Source organism: Nannospalax galili, unplaced genomic scaffold (genome assembly GCF_000622305.1).
Source record: "Nannospalax galili isolate Female #2095 unplaced genomic scaffold, S.galili_v1.0 scaffold1477, whole genome shotgun sequence".
Lineage (NCBI taxonomy): Eukaryota > Metazoa > Chordata > Mammalia > Rodentia > Spalacidae > Nannospalax > Nannospalax galili.
Window position 1 is genome coordinate 1,533,211 of NW_008339642.1, and position 19,855 is coordinate 1,553,065.

The following is a 19,855-nucleotide window of genomic DNA, read 5'->3' on the forward strand; positions in this document are numbered from 1 at the left end:
ACTTTGATGACTCCATTTTCTTCTCCTCAGAGTGTGACAGTGAGTGCTTGTGTTCACGGAGTGGGAAGACAGCAGTAAACACTAGATAGGCATCCTACCCAGTTGAACCAGATAGGGTTGCTGCTTGAGATGTTCCCTTCCTGTTGGCTTCTGTGTTATCATTCACTTGATTACAGCTGTGCAAACTCTTGCTTTAGTTTTCAGTCTGTCCATGCAGCGTGAACCCTTCACCCTGCAGTTTCTTCTCTCCTCTGAAGTGCTTTATCTCTCTTCCCAAATTAACTTTCTCTTGACTTTCACATTTCCGGGCGTAAGATGGTGGGAGTTATGGACTGTTTTCTGTTTGTGGTAAAGACAGGAACTAAAATAACTTTAAAAGCATGCCTTTCTCTCAACAGAGTAGGGGGCGGGGCTTCACCAGACCATAGTTCAATGTCATTCATCTTCCCCTGCCACTCTTCATGATGACAGTGGACTTTCAGGATCCTCACCAATGGAGATTCAGTAAATGAAGATGGTTAGAAAAGACCCAGGGAGAGAAAATCTGCTTTCTCTTTCATTTCTTCTTTGATTTAGAGCAAAATCACTCAAAATCATCTTTCTCTTTGTGAATGAGTAGAAATGAAATAATTTTACCTAAGGTAGTTCTTGACTGTCAGCAACTTTTACCCACAGTTGCTGGTGGAGCCTGAGCATGGTGATGGGGTGAAGGGTGGGGCATCTCCCCAACCCCTGAGGCCCTTGATTGGCTTCCCCTGAACCCAGTTGAGCTCTGAAAATGTTAGGGAAGTTGTGGTCAGGAATGGTAAGAGTGGAGGGAGCTTACAGTTCTTTCCATTTTCTCCCCAATCGTTGGTTAATATTTGGGGCTGCCTCAAGATTTTCTGTTCCTTCTTGGGGCCATATCAGCTCTGTTTACTAGATAAGTGGTTTCCTATGGGTGCTCTCCTTAAACAACATCTTAGCCCTAATAGGACTTTGTAGCAAGGAAACTTCAGACCCTTGACTGATGTAACAGGTTGGCATCTTGGCATTGCTGCTGGGGGTCACCCATTCCAACTGCATGCAGCTTTCTTAACCCTTTAGGGACCTCACCTCATGCTGGCCAGCTTATTCATTTTTTTTGTTTATTTTTAAGATAATGGTCTCGTTACATGGCTCTGGCTGGCATCAAGGCTGGTATCAAACTCACTGTGGAGACCAGTCTGGCCCAGGACTCACAGTTAATGTTGCTTCCTGAGTGCTGAATTACAGGCACATGCCAACATGCTTGGATAATTCACTAACTTATACTTCTAGCAGTCTTTATGGGCAAGTCTCTGCTATGAGGTAAGAACATGACAATGATCCAGAAAGTTCCTACCTACAGGAGCTTACATTCCAGTGCCTGCACATTGACTTTAACCCTAACCCTTCATCATCTAGTGGGTGATTATATAAAATGGTCCCAACATGTCTGGCTATGAAGAGACTCAGAGGAGCAAGTGAGTTCAGCAGAGCAGATCCATGATCTTGTCAACCCTAGAAGTTCTAGAAACTTTGTGAGACATAGAGGGCTTGGTGCCATCCAGGTTGTGAACCTTAGGCATGTCTTGAGGCTTACATGAGGCACACTCCACTCCAGTCAGATTACCATCCCATGTGAGGACCAACGTAGGGACGAGACAAGAATACAGTGACTTTGCACTGCACTTCTTCCATGAAACTTGATAATTTCTTGTGTTCAGCTTTAAAGAAATAAAAGATATTAAGTCACTTCCTTCAGAGAATGATTCTTTTATTATCAAGACTTGGTGTTTGTATCAGAACAAACAAGAGGCGTGGTCACCCTTCTATCTCCTCTCAAGTTCTCCTCTGCTGAGTCTTGCTGGGTGACTATGATTTCTTGCCTTGTGTCATCGAGCTGGTTATGTGGAACTAAGAGTGAATTTCTGCAGGGGTTTGGTGGTTTTCAGTTTGTAGCAGGAAGGAAATCACCCTGAAACTTCTCATTCTGTTTCAAATGAGGGAGTATGAAACAACCGACCCACAGGAAAGGTTGTAACAAAAGGACAGAGTGTTTCAAAGACACTTACACTGTAACAAAAGGACAGGGCATTTTAAAGGCCCTTAATGGAGTCTGTACTCCAAAGGTCCTCAAAGGCTGCATTCTCAGTTAGCACTCAGATTTGACAACCACATTTTGGAGTTCTGGGGACTTGGACCACTTCTGTGACTCAGCAGCTGCTTGGAGACATTTCTGAATATGACTTGTGCCTAGTATTTTTGTGACCAGAAAAACTGCAAAAGGACATATAAGTGGAACCATCAAGAAAAATGAAATTTCCTCTTGCAAATGTAACAGGAACAAGGGCAAATGTCAGGATGTCTGGTTACTTCATTTTGAATGGCCTGATCTGATTGGGGCTAATTTGAAAAAGAGGACTGCGTCATTTCTCTTACACAGTAACTCCAAGTAGTCTGCTCACCTGGCGTCTGCACACACAGCCCTTTCTGAGGCTATTACTGATGGAAACTCACTCCACAATTTGGGTCTTTAGCAGGCTCATGACTTCAGAGGTCCACTGGTGTGCTCTTCTTTCCCACCTCATCACTTATTGACACTGACAAATGTGTGCTTTTACTTGAACTGGTGGATAAAAGTGGTACCATCCTCATTTTATTATTAGAGAAACAAGGCAAACCCCTCAGCAGCATTTTCAGTATTATTGCCATAAGTAGAAATGTCACAGTAGCTCTCGGCTAATATACAGAGTTAAGCAACTAAGGTGCTTCTTGAATCATTTGTTTTAAACTTTTTGAGTAAAAAGTTAAGATGAAGAATTTAGCATTCCATGTATTGTTACGGAATTTAGGAGACATCAGCTCAGGGTGTTTGGTTGGTGTGAGTGGTGAGCACACAGGTGGAATGCTGTGGTATTTGTGAACCCCTTCAGGGAGCAGTTACTCTTTAGGGACTCTGTATATCTTCTGATTAGTTAGGACAGAGGCTCTATGTGAAGTATACACTAATAGTCCTGATACAACGTTCCTATCCACAGTATTCCTGATTTCACCCATTTTTCTCATTCTGCCTTTTTTTGTTTGTTTGTTTTTTTGTTTGTTCTTTTTGAGACAGGGTCTCTCTGTAGCCCCACCTGTCCTGGAACTCACTATGTAGACCAGGCTGGCCTTGAACTCACAGAGATCTGCCTGCCTCTGCCTCCAGAGTGCTGGGATTAAAGGCATGTGCCACCATGCCCTCCCGGCCTCATTCTGCCTTTTGAAAAACGTTTACTTTCCACTTGGTCTAGCTGCTCTGTCCATCTTTATAGCTGTTTTCAAAAGTGGAACGTGGATGAGAGCACCATGTGGGGTCACGGTGAGGCACTCTTTGATGTGTAATTGTGGTGATAGCACTTAAATTTGGGATAGATTTGAGAGGGGATTTAAAAACTATTGAAACTATCTGGCAGTTATTCATATTGCTATTTGGAAAATATCATTGAGGAAATTTTAGGAGATATACACTCTCCCATGCTACTGCCTTTATTTAATTTTGCTCAAGAATTTCATTTCATGTACTGGTTGAAGAGTCTGTAATATCTCAGAACAGAAAATGGCCTTTATGGGAAAGGGAGAGCACACAGTCCGTAAGGTGCCTGCGCCACCAAGTGGACAAGTGTAAGGCTGCTGCCTATTTAGAGAGACTTGAACCTTGGTTTGTAAATGGGGAATGTGACATTTAAAAAAAAAAACGCCCGCCCCCCACTCCTAGCTGATGCCCTGCAGTTTTGTGAGTTCTCTTCATAAAGGCTTTCATTGTTCCTCCAGTCATAAGTAAATATTAATGCCTTTCAAAGTTATCCTGTCAGTAGCCACTATTAAAATCTCTCTCTCATTCTGGCAACACACTTAGAGATGATTTGCAATAAAGAGTCCCTTCAGGACTTCTGCCTCTCCCCCTTCAAAATGAGATCAAAGCATCATGCTGTGAGGGTCAGTGGGGAAGAAAAGACTTGCAGCAACAGAGCATGTGGTGTGGTGTGACATAAAATGACTACTATGATGTTCAAAGAAACAGCAGAGAAACCCACAGTCAGACTTCTTTGTTATGCTGTTAAGGGACTGGCTGTTTTTACTACGTGAGGAAGGGTTAGATTACAGACCCTTAACCATTCCTCAAAGCAACATTAAGACATTTATCCATTAAGAAGTCACACTTCACTATACTTACCAAACCCATTCCGGTCTCCTTGGAAGTTGAGTTAAATCCAGAAAATGAAATGTGTTGGCTATGACTGTACGTGTGTCGAACACAACATTTATTGTGTGAAGCCTTAGCTTTAATCAGTAATGTGGAGAATAATGAGCTCAAACAAGTAGGACATATACATCTTGCTAATAGAAAAGGGAATTTGTTGTCCAATAAGATTTATTAGTGATTTTTTTTTTTTGGCTGTTGGTTTAATGGTAACTTCTAGTCTAACTTAGAAGCATCACAGAAAAATAATTTAAAATAAATTTCAGAAGTCAAAAAATTTCAGTTTCTATTAACTACTTTGAGAAAAATGTAAACAAAAATTCAACTCCTCCTTTATCATCACTTTCAATGGATACAACATTTGGTTTAAGAATGTTGAAGAAGGCAAATTATAATTTTAAAAGTAATTACCTTGAGCTATTCTCTATTACAAAAAGAAGACAAATACCTTCTTAAATTTCAATATAACCTCTTTGATTTTTGTATGCCATCTTAAAAATGACCTGGGGAGGGGCTGGAGAGATGGCTCAGCAGTTAAGAACACTGGTTGTTCTTGCAGAAGATCCGGGTTCGAATCCCAGCACCCACATGGCAGCTAACAGCTGTCCGTAACTCCAGTCCCAGGAGATCCAACAGCCTCTTCTGACCTCCGCGGGGGTTGCACAACACAGGTGTACTTATCTACATGCAGGCAATACATGCATACACATAAAATAAAAATAATTTTAAAAATTTAAATGACCTGGGGAGAGTAAAATAAAAACTATAATCAGCCAATAGTCCATAAATGAATGTTCATAGTGACATTATGTAATAACTACAAACTGGCACTATTTTAAATGTCCCTGAGGGATGACTAGACAACTATAGTAGCTCTTTGAGGTAGCTCTGTGATGACAATAGTCATCAACCTAAAGGCACCAATTGGTGCTGCATGCAGCAGCACGAGTGAATTAAATCAGTATGCGAGAGGGAAACGGCAGATGCTCGGCTATCTGCTGTATGAATTCATGCAAATGATGTTCTTTAAAAGCAAAATTACAAGGACAAAAAAGTACAGACCAGTGTTTGTTGGGGGCTGAAGTGGGGAGAGTGTTTCACTACAAAGGGAAATGCGGACGTTTGGGGGTGACTGACTGGTCTGGATTTGGGGGGATGGTGGACTGGTCTGGATTTGGGGGGATGGTCGACTGGTCTGGACTTGGGGGTATGCCTGACTGGTCTGGATTTTGGGGGTGACTGACTGGTCTGGATTTGGGGGTATGCCTGACTGGTCTGGATTTTGGGGGGTGCCTGACTGGTCTGGATTTGAGATGAGATTGTCTTGGTCATTACGCTGCATGCATGTGTCACAGCTCTTAGAACTGCACCAACACAGATGAGTTTTGCTGTGTATTAATTATACTTTAATAAAAATTTCTTGGGAATACATTGTCACCATCATGTTTATATTTTAACATTTTTAACTGATCATAAAAGGTGCAAACTGTGGGTCCAGAGAGATGGCTCAGTGGATAAGAGCACTGACTGCTCTTGCAGAGGACCCGGGTTCAATTCCCAGTACCCACAACTGTCTGTAACTCCAGTTCCAGGGGAATCCAGCACCCTCTTTTGACCTCCACTGGGATTGTGTGACACGAATGCATTTACATACATGCAGGAAATACACTCATACACATAAAATAAAATAACAAATATTTTAAAAATACAAACTGAATCTATAAATGGGATACTGTACATTGTTCAATATATGTATATACTGTGTAATAGTGTTATCTTAGTGTTGACTTTTTAATGCTAGAAAACATAAAATTGTCCCCTTTGGCTTTAGAAAAAGGATTTTGCTTAAAAAAAATCCAATGTTGCTTTTTCTTTTTAAATGAAATGCAATGTTAAAGTCTTTATTATACTTTTGAAACTCTAAAACTTTATATATGTATATACATTTTAATTCTAGATGGAGGTTGTATCCACGGATGCTCCGGAATGTTGCTGATATAGACCTGTCGACTTCTGTTTTAGGACAGAAAGTCAGCATGCCAATATGTGTGGGGGCTACAGCCATGCAGTGCATGGCTCATGTGGATGGGGAGCTGGCTACTGTGCGAGGTGAGACAGAAAGGGACCAACAGTGGCTCCCTCCTCTGTATACCCTGGGATTTTTTTTAACACTTTATTATTTTTATTTTATATGTATGCATGTATTGCCTGTATGTATGTGGGTACATCCGTGTCATGCAGTGCCCACGGAGGATGGAAGAGGGCATCAAATCCCCTGGAACTAGAATTAAGGGTGATTGTTAGCTGCCATTTGGGACCTGGGATTTGAACCTTAGTCTTCTGCAAGAACAGCCAGCGCTCTTAACGGCTCAGCCATCTCTCTAGCCCCAACTGGGGATGTTAATATATTCAGAAAAATTGCATTCATTGGTTCTACTGTCAACTTTCTAGTTTATGACTCAGGGCAAGATTCTCGCTGTCCTTTGGTTTTCTCAGCTGTAAAATAGGGGGAGAATGGCAGTTGTCACACTGGGTTTCTGTGAGGATTCAGTATGTATGCGTATAAAGTGCTTGACACAGAGTAGTGGCTCAATAAATATTGTTTTATGAGTATAACATCAATATCTCCAAAAATGGAGGTCTCAGAAAAAGCTTACCCAAGGTGGTAGGTCAGTAGTGGCAGAAGTAGGATTCTACCATGTGATTATCTTATGTCAAAGCCCTCCTGTTTATTCCAAACCAAAGTGATTCACATAGAAAGAACAAACACAGCAACCTGGTTGGTTCTGTTTTCTTCTGATACTGGGACATGGTTCTATTTTATGGGTGGATTCTGTTACCTGTAGAGCATTTCCAACTACCTCAGGAAGGAGCAGAGAGGAAAGCAAATGTGATAGAGAAGTCTCTTACCATGGCTAATATATTAGCTTGCTGGTTCCCTAGCAACGACGAGCATTTGAAAGACTACACATAGATCGCTGCCCGTTCTCCTTTAGAAGCTCAGAAAAGTTGGTAGTGAATTATACTTGACATCTTTTGATGCTAAGCCAGGAAGGAAACGAAGGCCCAAAGAGCATGAACTAAATACTATTTTAAAGCATTTTAGTTCTGAGAATTAAGAATCCTGTGGACTTACTGTCTTTCTTGATATGACTCCCACAAAACTGTGCCAGGAACATCAAAATTCTGCCTTGGCACGAAAAGGTTGTACTGCATGGGCTTAGGTGAGAGGTTCACAGCTTGCTTCATTCTTCGGTCACGTGCAGATACGGGGTTTCAGAGCTCCAGGGTGACAATGACAATCCAGTAACACAGGCAGAAGGAAAAGAAAAGGTGGGGGCAGGTTCTGAGTGAGTGCGGGTCTGCTTCAAGGTGGGCCAAGAAGCTGTAGGCAAGGAGAGAAAGTGAAGAGATGGGCACAAAGCGTTGCAGCTTCCTGCTAACATTCCTATACTTATCCAAAGCAAATGTAAACAGAAAAATAATTGGGAAAATAGCAGACTGCAAAGGGTGACTGTCCTTTCACTGTAAAGAGCCCCTGTGTCTGAGGACAAAAATCACAGACTACCCGAAAGAACAAAGGGATAAAATGAAAAATTCATAAATGGAGACAAAGCCAGTCAGTAAACAGGGAAAAAGACACTCCATTTTACTAATGCGTAAGGAAGTGTGCATCATTACTATGTGCTTAATTTCCTAGGCCGAAAATCACTATTCTGATTGTTCAGTCTGATGAAATTATGGGGCAATGTCCAGTTGCAACATTAACAGGAAGAATGTAAAGCAGAATAATCTAGAAAAATCAACTGGCACTTCATATCAAAGATCTAAATATGTGAATTTTACAAATCATTTTGAAGAAAAACATTTCTACAAGTATCTCCACGGTTGAAAGTTTTAATTGGCAGAAAGTCAATAAAACTGTGCCATACCTGTAGATACAAAGAAAAAAATGAGGTACATGATAAGTGAAATAAAAGTTAAAAAGGGACGTAAAGCTTGTTATACTGTTTCTTACTCTCCTTCTCTTTCTTTCTTTTTCTTGATGCTGTTTTGTTGTATAGCTCAGCCTGACCTTGAACTCATGATTCTACTGACTTTGCCTTCGTAGCGCTACGATTATAGATAGGTGCCAGCTACCACACTTGAAGCCTTTAAAAAAGCAGTTCCACATGACAGGAAGTTAGAAAATGTAATATTTTTAGAAAGTAGTTACACGAAAGAGTAAGGAAAATGTGTTTAAAGATCAAGATGCCTATTATAGTTTATAATTTTTTAATGATAGAAACAAAGGGAAGCGAGTGGCGAGACAGCAGGCAGAGCTCTCCTGGGAGATTACTGTGGAGTCAGGGCAATACTGTTACATACATTCCTTTACTCGATGTTACTGTCCCATTTTGTGGACTGAGTTCAGAACTGCCTTCATAGCTAGTAATGACAGAGTGTACTCTCCAACTTACTTCTGGTGGTTCCAAGGTCAGTCCTCCTTATTCTGGAAAAGATGGGCTGGGAATAGTGCACCATGTTTCTTTAGAACCTGTGAGGTGGCAGCCGTAGCACTAACCGTGAGCAGATGTTAAGTGTCTATTGCAGCCTTACCCTTTTGGATTTATTCAGCAGAATATTACTTTCTTCCAAGCACTTGTCTGAGTTCATCACAGCTGTTAAGCCATCGGATCCTAAGCAAACCCAAAGAAGCAGGTTGTATTATAAAACCCGTTTTACACATGAGCAACTGAGACGTATACCGGACAAGTTCCTTGCCCAGCGTCAAGGGATTCCTAAGTGACAGAGGCATGATTCAGATCCTAGCAACCTGTCTCCAAAATTGTGGCTCCTAATTATTGTGCGCTGCCTTGGCTATTCAGACAACCCCCTGAAAGAGGAACCCTTTTATTTCTCAGTGACAGCACTCAGAATAAGATAGCTTTAGGTCATGCAAAGCAGGAGCTCCGGAGATGTGAGATACACAATAGACGAGTTTGAGCGAAGCGGAAGAGGTGGACGGCTTACTGCCCCATGATGCTGTTTGCCGAGGAATTAACGATGGCAGAACAAGGTTAACACATTGCAAGATTCTGAAACCTGTGAAGTTTCCATTTGAGAAATGGCATCTCAGTTTATAATCCAGATTTATACTAGAAACCTCCCTCAAGAAACTTGACATTCTTGAAGTTTTATCTGTGAGGATCTATGGCTTGCTGGTCTATTTAATATTGGAATTAATCCAGAAAGCTAAACTATCAGCATCATGTAGCAGACAGTGCTGCTTGGTTTGTGTGTTTTGGGTGCGGAACAATGAGCTCCTTGAAAGGACAAGGTGAGGCTGCAGCTGATGCCACTGGGGTCTCAGATATTTTCTTTGTTACTTCTTTCTTTTAGAACCTAAAACTTTTGGCCTGGCATTTTGTGTGCTTGTTCATAGAAGCGCACTGCTGGGTGAGTTGGCAGTGACTGAAGGTTCCTTAGCCTGAATACAGCTGTGAGCGCACAGACACCAGCTCTCTCTCTGTGGTCCAGATTGGGCCACAGGTGTCCGCAGAAGTTGCTGCCCGTGAACACTGTTCTCCATTACTTTTCCTTTTATCCTTTCACTTTCCCCTTCCTTTAACTCATCCAGGAATCCTTCCCAGCTGCAAAGACTTAATGCTCAAATCTTCCTGCCACTGTTGGCTTCTGGAGGGATGTGGAACAAACTAACAGCTAGGTGAAGGTTATAGTTAGCTACAGGAAAGTTTAAGCCAGAATGGAATCACATTCATATTTAGTAGAGATTATTCTCCTTTCTGAAATTCGTAAAATCATCGCAGAATTAGGAAGTTATTGATTAATTTACTCCACCATTCTAAGAAAGAACATGGAAATCTTTCCAAGTAAGCCTGATCCTGGGGAGTACTGTGAAATCTATTCAAGTTATGTTACGGAAAATTTTTGTCACCATCCTATTTATCTGGCCCTTCAACTTTCTATTTCCATGAAAATAGCCTCTTGATAGGAAGAGAAGTTGGGGCCAAGTTCAGAGGACAGAAAATGGTTGGTAATATCTATGGAGAAAGCATCCCCATCAGCATAGTCAACGAGTACACGTGAGGGTCATTCACATCGCAGGGAATGGAATCCTCCTCTGCAATTAGCATGTGAGTCCAGAAAGTTCTGGATGTTGCCTAGGTACCATAGTCTCATATTTCCTGTGTGGTCTCCAGATTTCTTTACAGAGTTTGAATCCAAAGGCTCTTTGCCTTGTCCACTTACCACTATGTGGCGCAACTGAACATGAACTAGATCCAGGGACAGAAGTCCACTTGTTTACATTGCTTTGTGCTTGTAAACAGCAGAGCTCACTTTTTACTTTTGATTTTGAAATGATAAATACAGAGATGCCAGATAAAATACAGAGCACACTTACATTTAAATTTTGGTAGACAGTGAGTCCTTGAATACAGTCCTGTAAATAAGAGCTTTAACCTCCAAGAATTCTTATGCGGGTTCATGAAATAAATACTACAGAATCTGACAACAATGGGGCATGCCACACATTTCATTTTCTCCTTAGGCCTCCAAGACCCCAAACCTCTCTTGTACACATAGAAACTTTCAGGAAAGTACATCCTATTTATATCTTATCATAATAAAAATATTTTTGAAAAGATACTTTTGTCTTATGCTTTATGCAAGGTCCTCAGAATAGGCTTCGGATATTTAATGTCTAAAGGTTAATGGAGTTAAGCAAACAGCACATGCTCAGTGATGAAGGCCAAATGTGACTGCCTGTTATATCCCAAAGGGGGCAGCCGTGTCCTTGCTAAAGCTAAAGCTCACTGCTCCTGAGGGAGCAGCCAAATATCTTCAAGTAGCTTAAAAGAAGTCAGAAATCTCAATTTTAGTGTACAGTCTCTTGTTTTTAATATGTTGTCAAATAAATCAAAATTCTCTAAAACCCTATTTGGGGCAACAATGTGTGGGCCAAAGCAAATACTTTTGTGGGTTGTGATTGTCCCCAGGGCTGTTCAGCTGGGACACCTGATTTATGTGGAAATTCACCATTAACTGGTTTTGCTTCTTGTGACAGGTCATTTTCACTCTCTAGGATTATATTTCCTCACTGATAAAGTGAGTTGCTTAAGCAAGGCCAGTCATTTGTGTATTATGTCCCAAGGGCTTGGGGCTACTCTGAAGGACCTTAGAGAGCTCAGCTGTCCTAAACATGCAGCTGCTGTGCTGCTTGTTTGGGGTTCAAAGGGAAGTTTCTTTAAAGAAAGTGCCCTACTGCAAAATCAAAACTACAGAGAACACATCAATGACAAAACTGTGGAAAGAAACCAGCGCAGTATGGGGCTCATGTCTGAAATCCCAGCACTCAGGAGGCCAACTCCGGAGGATTGCAGTGCGTTGGAGGCAGAGCCAGCCTGGCCTGCATAGTGCATTCCAGGCCAGCTAGGACTGCAGAGCAAAACAAAACAACAGCAACAACAACCACAGAAAAACCCAAATCAAAGCAAGGAAAACAAAACAAAATTTAAAAGTCCATAGAAAATTCCTAATAAATGTAAATAATCTTTATACTTTAGAAAGTGATTTACCTACCCTTAAAATTTAATAACCACCAATAGATAGATCCCTCAAATTATACAGCTGTACTTATTCATCTTCCCGAGATTCCAACTTTTTCTACTGTATTTTATGCCATCATTTTGTGCTTAGCTAGGCATTAGCCCTTGGGTGCATCTGCCTTGTATTTCTGATACCTCATCCTTCTGATAATAGGATACGAAACACAGGCACAAAATCTGACTCTTGCTGACAACACAAACATTTAATAAACATTACATAAATTCAGAAAGTGATACTTCAAGGTCTTGTGGTTATGATGACATTCATTGAGCAATTAGTATGTCTCGGGTAACTTGAATTTATTATGTCATTTATTGTTTAGCACTACCCAAAAATACATTGGTCCCAATGCTGAGTGATTGTCTTTAGCCTCTGTTGATGTGGGGAACAGGCTAGGGGATGCCAAATACTCTGCTCAGTGTTATCAGTCAATTCGGCATCATTGCTACTGGTACTTCCAAAGTCATAGATGGCAGCAAGAGACCAAAGGCAGGCCCTCTGTGGTAGCCTGGGAACATTAACTAAACAATAGCATGCTCTTACAGTGTCAATATTTTGATTTTGAGAAGATGGACTAAAGCACAGAAAATGAAACCCATTAGGAAATATGAGTGTTCTGTAAACTTGGGAGCATATGTAGGAAGTCCTGAATTCTAAATGAACACAAATGTAAGTCTCTAAATCTCTTATGAAGTGGAGGGGAATGACTAGAAAACTCTGAATCTTTAATATTTTATTTATTATCTTTATTTTATGTGTATGAGTGTATTGCTTGTATGTAAGTAGGTGCACTCATTGTGGTGCAGTGCCTGCAGAGGTCAGAAGAGGGTGTCGGATCCCCTGGAACTGGAGCTACAGACAGTTGTTAGCTACCATGTGGGTGCAGGGAATTGAACCCAGGCCTCTGCATGAGCAGCCAGTGCTCCTAACCACTGAACCATCTCTCTAAGCCCCCACCCCAAACTTTAATGCATTATACCACAAACAAAAGATTTGCTGTAGCAAATTATTTAATTAACATTTTTTTGAAAATTATTATTTTCATTTATGTGTATGAATGTTTGCCTGCATGTATGCAAGTGCACCCATGTCATACAATATCCACAGAGGTCAGAAGATGGTGTCATATCCCCTGGAAGTGGAGTTACAGATGGTTGTTAGCCATCATGTGTTTGCTGGGAACCAAACCCAGTCCTCTGCAAGAGCAACCACTGAGCCATCTCTCCATACACTAATTAGCATTTTAATAATTAAAAATTGTTATAATATTTAATGAGCTGTAAATGCCTGTATAAATAATGGCACATACATTTGAGACTCTAGCACATTGTTTAGTTTTGGGCTTTAAAGATAGATTTGTCTTTATTCTTTAGGAAAGGCTAGAAATCACTTCTGTAAGTATTTCACATATTGAAGGCATTAGCAATAATGATCATAAATTTTAGTAGTAGGCAAAATAGGTGCTATTTTTAGGTTTGATTTCACTCTTGCAACATGAAAAGACCACGTCTGATTTCTCAAGTTTTTACTGTGCCACTTGATATGCTATGAATGTCACCAGAGGAAGCTTTCTGGTTTTATGCAACATAATAAAACTTTACTTCATCTTAGATGGAGTTTCATAAGCTCACTTTTATTTATTTATTTACTTGTTTGTTTGTTTATTGGCTTTAAGCATGGGGAGAAAAGGAAAAATAATTCATTTCTCCTTATATTTTTGACTTGTTATATGGACAAAGGCCACATGAGGGAGTGCCAGGACCTCACATACAGAAAAAAGAAAAACCCACCTAATACGTTCCTTCCAGGAATGCTCAGCATATTAGTAAATTCTTATTAAACTGTCAAAAAAAAGCTTGAAAAGAAATCCCTGCCCCTGGATGCAATTAGAGGCTACCACACAGGATTCGATGGGCCATAAAACCATTAAATCTAAACACTTTATTTTTGAGCCTGAAAGGCAGAACATTCCAAAGTGAAGCTTTGGGACTCAGCTACGATTTGGCCACCTATTAAGGTGCAGGTGGAGGAGACTGCAGAGTCACACAAAGAACTACACAAACCAGGGCTCGAAGCAGGGTGGAGGTGAGAGCCCTAGCTGTCGAATTTTCTGGATTTTCCGAGATTAAGTGATCAGCCTAAACATTGACTGAAAGAGCATTCAACAGGAAAAATTGTCATTTCCTTTGCTTCTGACTCCAACGATGTAGTTTTGAAGGTTTTATTGATTTATGTATTTATGTGTTATTCTTGGTGACTGGGGAGATACACATTTCAGCATACCCACTAGGAAAATAACCCCATTGTTCTTAACTTTACCTGATTCAGGCAAAGCAGAGGGTGTGCTTTAAAAGACACTTTGATTTTTTTTCTTTCTGGAATGCAGGGCCTTTGATGCACCAGATCTTATGCTTGGACTTTATATCCTCAAGATGGACCCCTAAAATCACTGCCATTGTTATTTGACAGTGGAGGAGAAAGAAACCCATGGCGAGACCTAGTCACTGGTGGACAGAAGGATCCCACCTAGGAATGGTTCACTGTGAATTCTGACCTAGTTGTTTGTCTTTGCTTGATATTTTGTCCACTTTTACTAAAGAGAAAGAAAATTAGGAACAACAGAGAAAAGATCCCCCGATACTTTGTCTAAATTATGTTAGCTAAAATTCGGAAGGAATACCTTATTTTAGTAAAAAGCAAGCAAGCAAGCAAGCAAAGACAAAATAATTAGTCTATGCCCTTTTCCCCACCCATATGCCAATGAATTTTAGCTCAGCTTTATTGCTTGAACCTGTTTGTCCAGTCAAAAGTGGTGGATGAGACACATTACATATGCACACACACATACATAGCATATAGGATACTCATACACGCAAATGCACAAACACATGCACGTACATGTGTAAGTATGGAAAGATTAGAAGCCTCCTTAGATGTATGCTTACTGTGACTGTACTATATAACACATAGATGCTTTTTGATATAGCAATGGATTGTGTCCTGATAAACCAAAAATATTGTTAAGATAAAATGTATTGAATACATTGAATTTACAGAAGAGCCTGGCTTGCAGCACAGTGCACACCGGTTGTTTACTATGTAGCACCTCGGGATCACAGGGATCTGTAGCTCACTGTGATTGCCCAGCATGGCAAGAGAGTATCATTTGGAATATGGCTGGTCTAGGAAAATAACCAAGCTCAAAATCTGATGTATAGTTTCTACTGAATGCATATTATTTTCTTTCCAACATGAAATTGAAAACCATGAGTTAAACTATTGCAAGCTGAAGACCATCCGTAATGAAATGTACAATTTCGTCTCTAAAAAATCTGAGAAAAGTTAAAATTCTATTGTCTTAAAAATGAAACTCAGTGTCAAAATCACTTTGCGGGAAATAAAATTTGCTCATTATGAGGTATCCATTAATACTAGAACCTAGCAGTGTTAAAAAACCAGCACCAAAATGTATGATAGTAAGGATTTTGCACCCAAGTTTAAGCAATTGAGTTGAGTTCATGAGATGCTTCTGTGAAGTTTTAGTATGCCGGAGAAGGACCATGTAATGTGACAGTCACCAAACCAGGAGTGCATTGTGTCCCAACATGAGGATATTAACCTGTTCACTGTTGATTGCAGTTGTCATCTGTAAACTTGCTGCTCCTCAAAATCACCATTAAGAAATCTCTCACTGAAGGGTAGTCTCCATGTGATCTGCCAGTTACACCAGGACCCTACCACTCAATCAGACAGTATGAAAACAGAAGAATCATTGGAGATCACGTTATGTTTTATTGTTTCTCAGTGTTCTGCTGCAGAAATATAGTGGAAGCCAGGCAGGAAGGTCAAACAGGTCCTTCCAAACGCTTCTGTAGAGGAACTAAGAGGCTCAGGGCAGTATGATATTTCAAGATGTACTACTCCTGACCCAGAATGGTTCATCTTGAGAGAATTATAAAATGAAGCCTGGTCTCCTGAACTTTGTTAAAAATTAAATTAACTTTGTTAAATTAACTTTGTTAATTTGGTTAAAGCCTCTAACTAGTAAATTGAGCTTTGTTTGACTACTTCCAAGTATTTCAAACATAATTTGTTCTTAGATTAATTACTTCAGAAATTTATTTTTGGGGTAATCTCAATAATAACTTTAGACATTCTTGCAATAACTCTGTGTCTTTAGTGAGCCTGTGAAGCGATGGTTACTGTATGATGAAAGACTGACACACAATGGATGTTATGGTGTGCATTTATGCAAACACTTCCACATGTCAGGCCTTGAGTTTAGAACCACACTTGATACTTTGTCACTGCATATTTTCCCCATTACACAAGAACTTCCTGTGTAGATGACAAAATTCGTTTTTCCAGCAAAATTATTTTCAATACAGCTGTTTTGGTGACCAAATTTTGCAGGAGGTTTTTAATCAAATGCATCTTAAAAAACACCATAGACCTTTTTAAGCAACTTAACCTTTTCCTGCCCATTCTCTGCTTCTCCTTAAAAAAAAAAAAAACTTTGAGACTCAATTCTCTCTTCCCCTATAAGAGAGATATTTTCAAAGGAATTATTTGAACTCAAAGTATTTCACATTTCGGAATTGTTCAGCCTAGTCTGAGTCCATGACACTCTCATGTGAACGAATGTCCCAGAGGATAGGCATGTCTCCTGTGCTGTGCTGACAGCTTCCTGGTCTATCACAGGTTCTTTCTATGTCAAACATCGCCTCATGAGCTTTTGTTTTCGCTAATGACTCAGCATCCTGTTCATAAGGTTGCAGGATTTGACATTAAACGTTTGGAAGCTATTTTATAATTGGTAAATTGTGTTTTCCCAGCTTTGGCTAACCAGTCTTTCTTCTTTCTCATCTTTGGCCATGTTAATTTTAATTCGATTGTTAATTGTTCCTTCTAATCTGAAATCCAGGAAGTTGAACAAATCATGGACAAGCAAACTTATGAACTGCATCTAGTGATGGTTAAATGCACAGAGGATTGCTATTCTAATACTGTTTAGTTCCTTGATCTAAAACCAATAAGAGGTGACTATGTGAACAAATACAGTCAGTGAACTTGTGCCCCTCTCCAGTGGGCTACCAGTGGAGAACGAGAACTCATCAGCATGGTAACTGGCTGTCAGGTAAAAACTACTACTCACTCTATCATATCTGGCTAGTTTCTCTCTGCCTCCCCTGTTTTCTAGAAGTTCTGTCTTTGAAGGCAACCAAACACATCCCATTAACTGGTGAGTTTTTATAAAAGAAAAAACATACCAGATTGTTCTCAAAGAACAGTCGATGGTTACTGGCATTGACAACACTCAGGAGCTTTGAAGAAATGAATAGTTTTATGTCTCACTACAGATGAACTGGTCATAATCTGACGTCAGATTTTAGAAGAACAAATGGAACCTAAGTTGGAAGCTCCTCATGGTTCCCAAAGACAGTTTAAATCCTCTAATGTGAAACTCATGTTTAACATGTAGCAGGGAAATCATTCTCTTCTGAAGGCATTCTAATTCTGAGAGTCTGCTGATTTCAGGATGAACATGTGAAATGAGAGGAAAGTGAGAAGCCAATTCTAGTAAGTGAGAGAAGCATTCAGAGTCATTTTCAATCGAAGACCTGCCCTAGGCAGGCTTAGTATCCAAGTTCCCAAAACGTACACACCCAAAGACTCTCCATCTCCAGCCTCCACATCCATATAACCTACATCAGAAGTAGATGTTTTCATTAAGACTTGGAACAAAGAAACCTGTCCAAATCCAGAGGCACAATAGTGTTTCTCAGCCATAGGTGGACGTTGCCAAGTCCTGCTCTTTTGAAAGCTAGTAATCTATCCTAACTCATGTAAGTCACTTTTGCATTGGAGTTTAGGGTTTGCATTAGCTCCGCAGGTAGCTCAACTCCCATGTGAGTTGATGCAGGTCTCAGTAGCCAATTACAGATTCCAAAAGTTAAGAACTTAGCTAACCTTTCTTGCTGGACAGTGGTCTAAGAAGCCTACTTCATGCATGGCTCCACCTTACTGTGTATGATTTGAATTTACTAAGATGTTTTCTTTGGATAGATCTGAGGAGAACTTTCTGCAAAGGTAAAAGCACTGTTTCCCATTAGGCTACAGCCCAGTATGCAATTTTTTTCCTTGCTATTGAATTACTTGAGTTCCTTATATGCTTTCAGTATCAGTCCCTTGGAGATGTATGGCTTATAAAGATTTTCTCCCAGCCCACAGGGAGTTTCTTCTCTTATTGTTTTCTTTGCTGTGCCAAATCATTGTAGGCTGATGAGATCCTTTAAAAACTGAGAAATAAAATCACCATAGGATATAGCAATCTCACTTCTAGGTAGTCAAAGAAATTGAAATTGCTGTGTTAAGGCTATATTTGTACCCCATGCCCATGTCAGCATTATTCACAATAGCCAATGTCTGGAAGCAACGAATAAAGAAAGTGCGGTGTGGATGCACACGGAATAGTATGAAATCGGAGACTGAAGTGACGTAAACCAGGCAACAAAACAAATACTGCCTGATTTCATTACATGTGGAATCTTAGAAAGAATCCGTCTCGTAAAACTAGAGTAGAAAGGTTAGGGAGTAGGGATGGGGAGAGGAGATGGTGATCAAAGTCTCAACTGGACTAGAGGAGTGTTAGCCGTCCCCAGGGCTCCGTGCTACCGCCTCAAGGAGCACTGCATGAGATATTTCAAAAATGCTGAGACATGAGGAGCTCAGAAGGTGGGTGACTGTGACCAGTGATAGTCATGTATATAGAGATTAGAAATGCATGTGAAAACGTCTCAATGTCAAGAGCCCTGGAATGAATTTTTCTGTATGAAACTGTGTGTTTTGACAACGCAGTGGAGATCTTTTTTAAACATCAGAACCTCATTTAATTTTATGTCTTATAGAGTTTATAATGAGTAAAAGATTATATAAGCGTAATAATTCATCTGTAAACCTAGAAATGTACAGCCAATTTTGAAAGAGATGTAATAAAATAATAGTAATAAAATATAAAGAAAACCAAAAGAAAATAATGACATAATCAATGCTAAATAAGTAAGTGCTAAGTCAATTTTTAAAATTTACCAAAAACATGCCACTTCTTGGATAAGTGTTAATGAATTCTCCAGAATTAAAAAGAACCTCTACGTTCCAAAAAAAAAAAAAAAAAATGCTGAGACAATAGGACTTTTTTAGTATTAGGGATTAAACTCAAAGCCTTGTGCATACTATTCGAGAACTCTTACCATGAAGAATAGATTTTTTGATCTTTTCATCATAAACAGTAGTTGGATATGTTATTTAGCACGGTTGAATATTTTTTATAATGCACACATATGTCAGAACACCACATTGTGCCCCCCACATATACACAGTTGTTACTTGTCAAACAAAAATGTATAAAAATAAATGTATTAGAAAACAAGAAGCATCGTTGACTATGAAAATATTAACTTATACTGATATTAAGAAACTCATGTCTCTGGTAAAGTTACGAACAATTTAACAGCTCCCTTGGATTCTTTTTCCAGCTTATACTGGGAATTCTTGCACCTAACCCTTTGCAGTCACATGGCCTCAGAATTTACAAAGGTACTGTTGACAAACCTTGTCTTAAGTAACTGTCTGGCAGTGCTGTCCAGTAGACGGGGCAGCTGACATAGTTATTTTGCACATGGAATGTGCCTCACAGATGGCAGTGCTGGGGCTGGTGCAGGGCCTTGGACCCTCAATCCATCATCCTCCATTGCCATTCTTGGATATTGACCTTATCTCCCAGGTCATATAGATGGCTTCATTTTTGATGCCTGCATGCCTGTGACCACCTAAGTGTCTCTTTTACTGATATGTACGTCTAAACTTGTCTCAGGGCAATGGCATAATGTATGACTGTTACCTCCTATTGAAGAAGAAAGAAACGCCAATACTAATCATGTTAATATTAACAAAGTCTGGTCATCTTAGAGCACATTTGAAACCTCAGCACTTAGAAAGAGG

At 39.9% G+C, this 19,855-nt stretch overlaps 1 protein-coding gene across 2 annotated transcripts in view; it reads left to right on the forward strand.

Annotated features, from left to right (window-relative positions):
* Hao1 (hydroxyacid oxidase 1) overlaps window positions 1–19,855 on the forward strand; it is a 51,281-nt gene that overhangs the window by 860 nt on the left and 30,566 nt on the right. Inside the window, exon 2 of one of the 2 annotated variants that reach the window (XM_008834355.2) lies at window positions 6,201–6,352. The exons of the other annotated variant lie outside the window; for it this stretch is intronic. Coding sequence (XP_008832577.1) covers window positions 6,201–6,352 — 152 coding nt within the window. The remainder of the gene's footprint in view (window positions 1–6,200; window positions 6,353–19,855) is intronic. 2 annotated transcript variants of the gene reach the window in all.